Below are 1,525 nucleotides of genomic sequence, written 5' to 3'. Positions count from 1 at the left end.
AAAAAAAAAAAAAAAAAAAGTTGGCTTTGGACCCAGACTTTGGGTCCAGTGCCGGATCCACCACATTCTAGCTGGATGACCTTGGACATACTGACTCCCCTTTCTCTAAGCTTCAGTTTCTGTCAAAAGTTGACTTACCTAAGGCACAGGCTTGTTAAAAGGAATAAATGAGGTCAGGCATGGTGACTCATGCCTATAATCCCAGCACTTTGGGAGGATCACTTGAGCCTAGGAGTTCAAGACCAGCCTGGACAATAGAGTGAGACCCTGTGTCTACAAAAAATTTTTTAAAGAAGTGGTCAGCATGGTGACAGGAGCCTGTAGCCCCAGCTCCCCAAGAGGCTGAGGTGGGAGGATCACTTGAGCCCAAGCATTTGAGGCTGCAGTGAGCTGTGATCGCACCACTGTACTCCAGCCTGCGCAACAGAGCGAGACCCTGGTTTTAAAAAAAAAAAAGGAATAAATGAGATTCTGCTCGCAGTAGAGCAGGCAATTCTGCTTGATATTCAGAGGCTCTGGATCCCTTGTTCATCCTGATATAGAAAAACAGTGAGAAAAAAAGGATTTCTCAACACTTTTATTCCTATTACAGAAATTCTTTCAAGTGATTGTCTTACCTTTTCTAAATTTGGTTTGTCAAGTTATATGTAGATAATTGAGGGGGAAATTATGATGTTAGCCCCAAAGACCATACAGTTTTGCCTTTGTGAAATGAATCTGATTTCTGTTTGTTCTTTCAGATTAACAACATGAAGACCAAATTTAAAGAAACAATTGAGAAGTGTGATAATCTGGAGCACAGGTTAAATGATCTCCTAAAAGAAAAGCAGTCTGTGGAAAGAAAGTAGGTATAATCGGTCTGTTCTTTAAGTTAGCCATTTTATTGTAACAGGCTCTATAAACAGATAATTTCTTTCATTCCTATGGAAACACTCTCATTTTCAAGTGTATGTATCACCAGGTTTTCAGGGGTCCCTCTAGAGGTAGAGCAAACTTTCTGTGACTTCTTATTTATTAAAAAATGTGGGCCAACTGGGTACAGTGGCTCACTCCTGTAATCCCAGCCCTTTGGGAGGCCAAGGTTGGGCTTTTGGCCAGGAGTTCAAGAGCAGCCTGGGCAACATAGTGAGACCTCATCTCTACAAAAAAATTAAAAAATTAGCTGGGCGTGGTGGTGCGTACCTGTAGTCCCAGCTACTTGGGAGGCTGAGGCAGCAGGACTGCTTGAGCCCCAGGAGTTTGAGGTTACAGTGAGGCCTGGGTAGCAGAGTGAGATCCTGTCTCAAAAAAAAAAAAAAAAAAAATTGCCATGTTTTATGCCAGATGGATGCCATGTGGAACATAGCACTCTCTCTTGATATCTGTATGCTTTCGGTGTATACAAATGTCTTCCATTTTTGCCTGTAGAAAGCAAAAAATTTCTTTGCATCCAGAGCCTTCAGCTTCTCTGAGATGTGATGGCTAAGAACTGGCAGTTAGGAAGGAGACTGCATCTAACCTGGAGCTTTTATATGCTCTGGCCTTA

The 1,525-nt window shown here is 42.2% G+C and overlaps 1 protein-coding gene across 4 annotated transcripts in view; it reads left to right on the top strand.

Annotated features, from left to right (window-relative positions):
* Positions 1-1,525, top strand: part of BRAP (BRCA1 associated protein) — a 39,690-nt gene that overhangs the window by 33,380 nt on the left and 4,785 nt on the right. For all 4 annotated transcript variants that reach the window (XM_012663470.1, XM_012663472.1, XM_012663473.1 and 1 more), the window contains one exon: positions 741-844. In XM_012663470.1, the coding sequence (XP_012518924.1) occupies positions 741-844 (104 nt within the window). The remainder of the gene's footprint in view (positions 1-740; positions 845-1,525) is intronic.

Source organism: Propithecus coquereli, unplaced genomic scaffold (assembly GCF_000956105.1).
Source record: "Propithecus coquereli isolate 6110/MARCELLA unplaced genomic scaffold, Pcoq_1.0 Scaffold81, whole genome shotgun sequence".
Lineage (NCBI taxonomy): Eukaryota > Metazoa > Chordata > Mammalia > Primates > Indriidae > Propithecus > Propithecus coquereli.
This window is presented reverse-complemented; position numbering and strand designations above follow the sequence as displayed.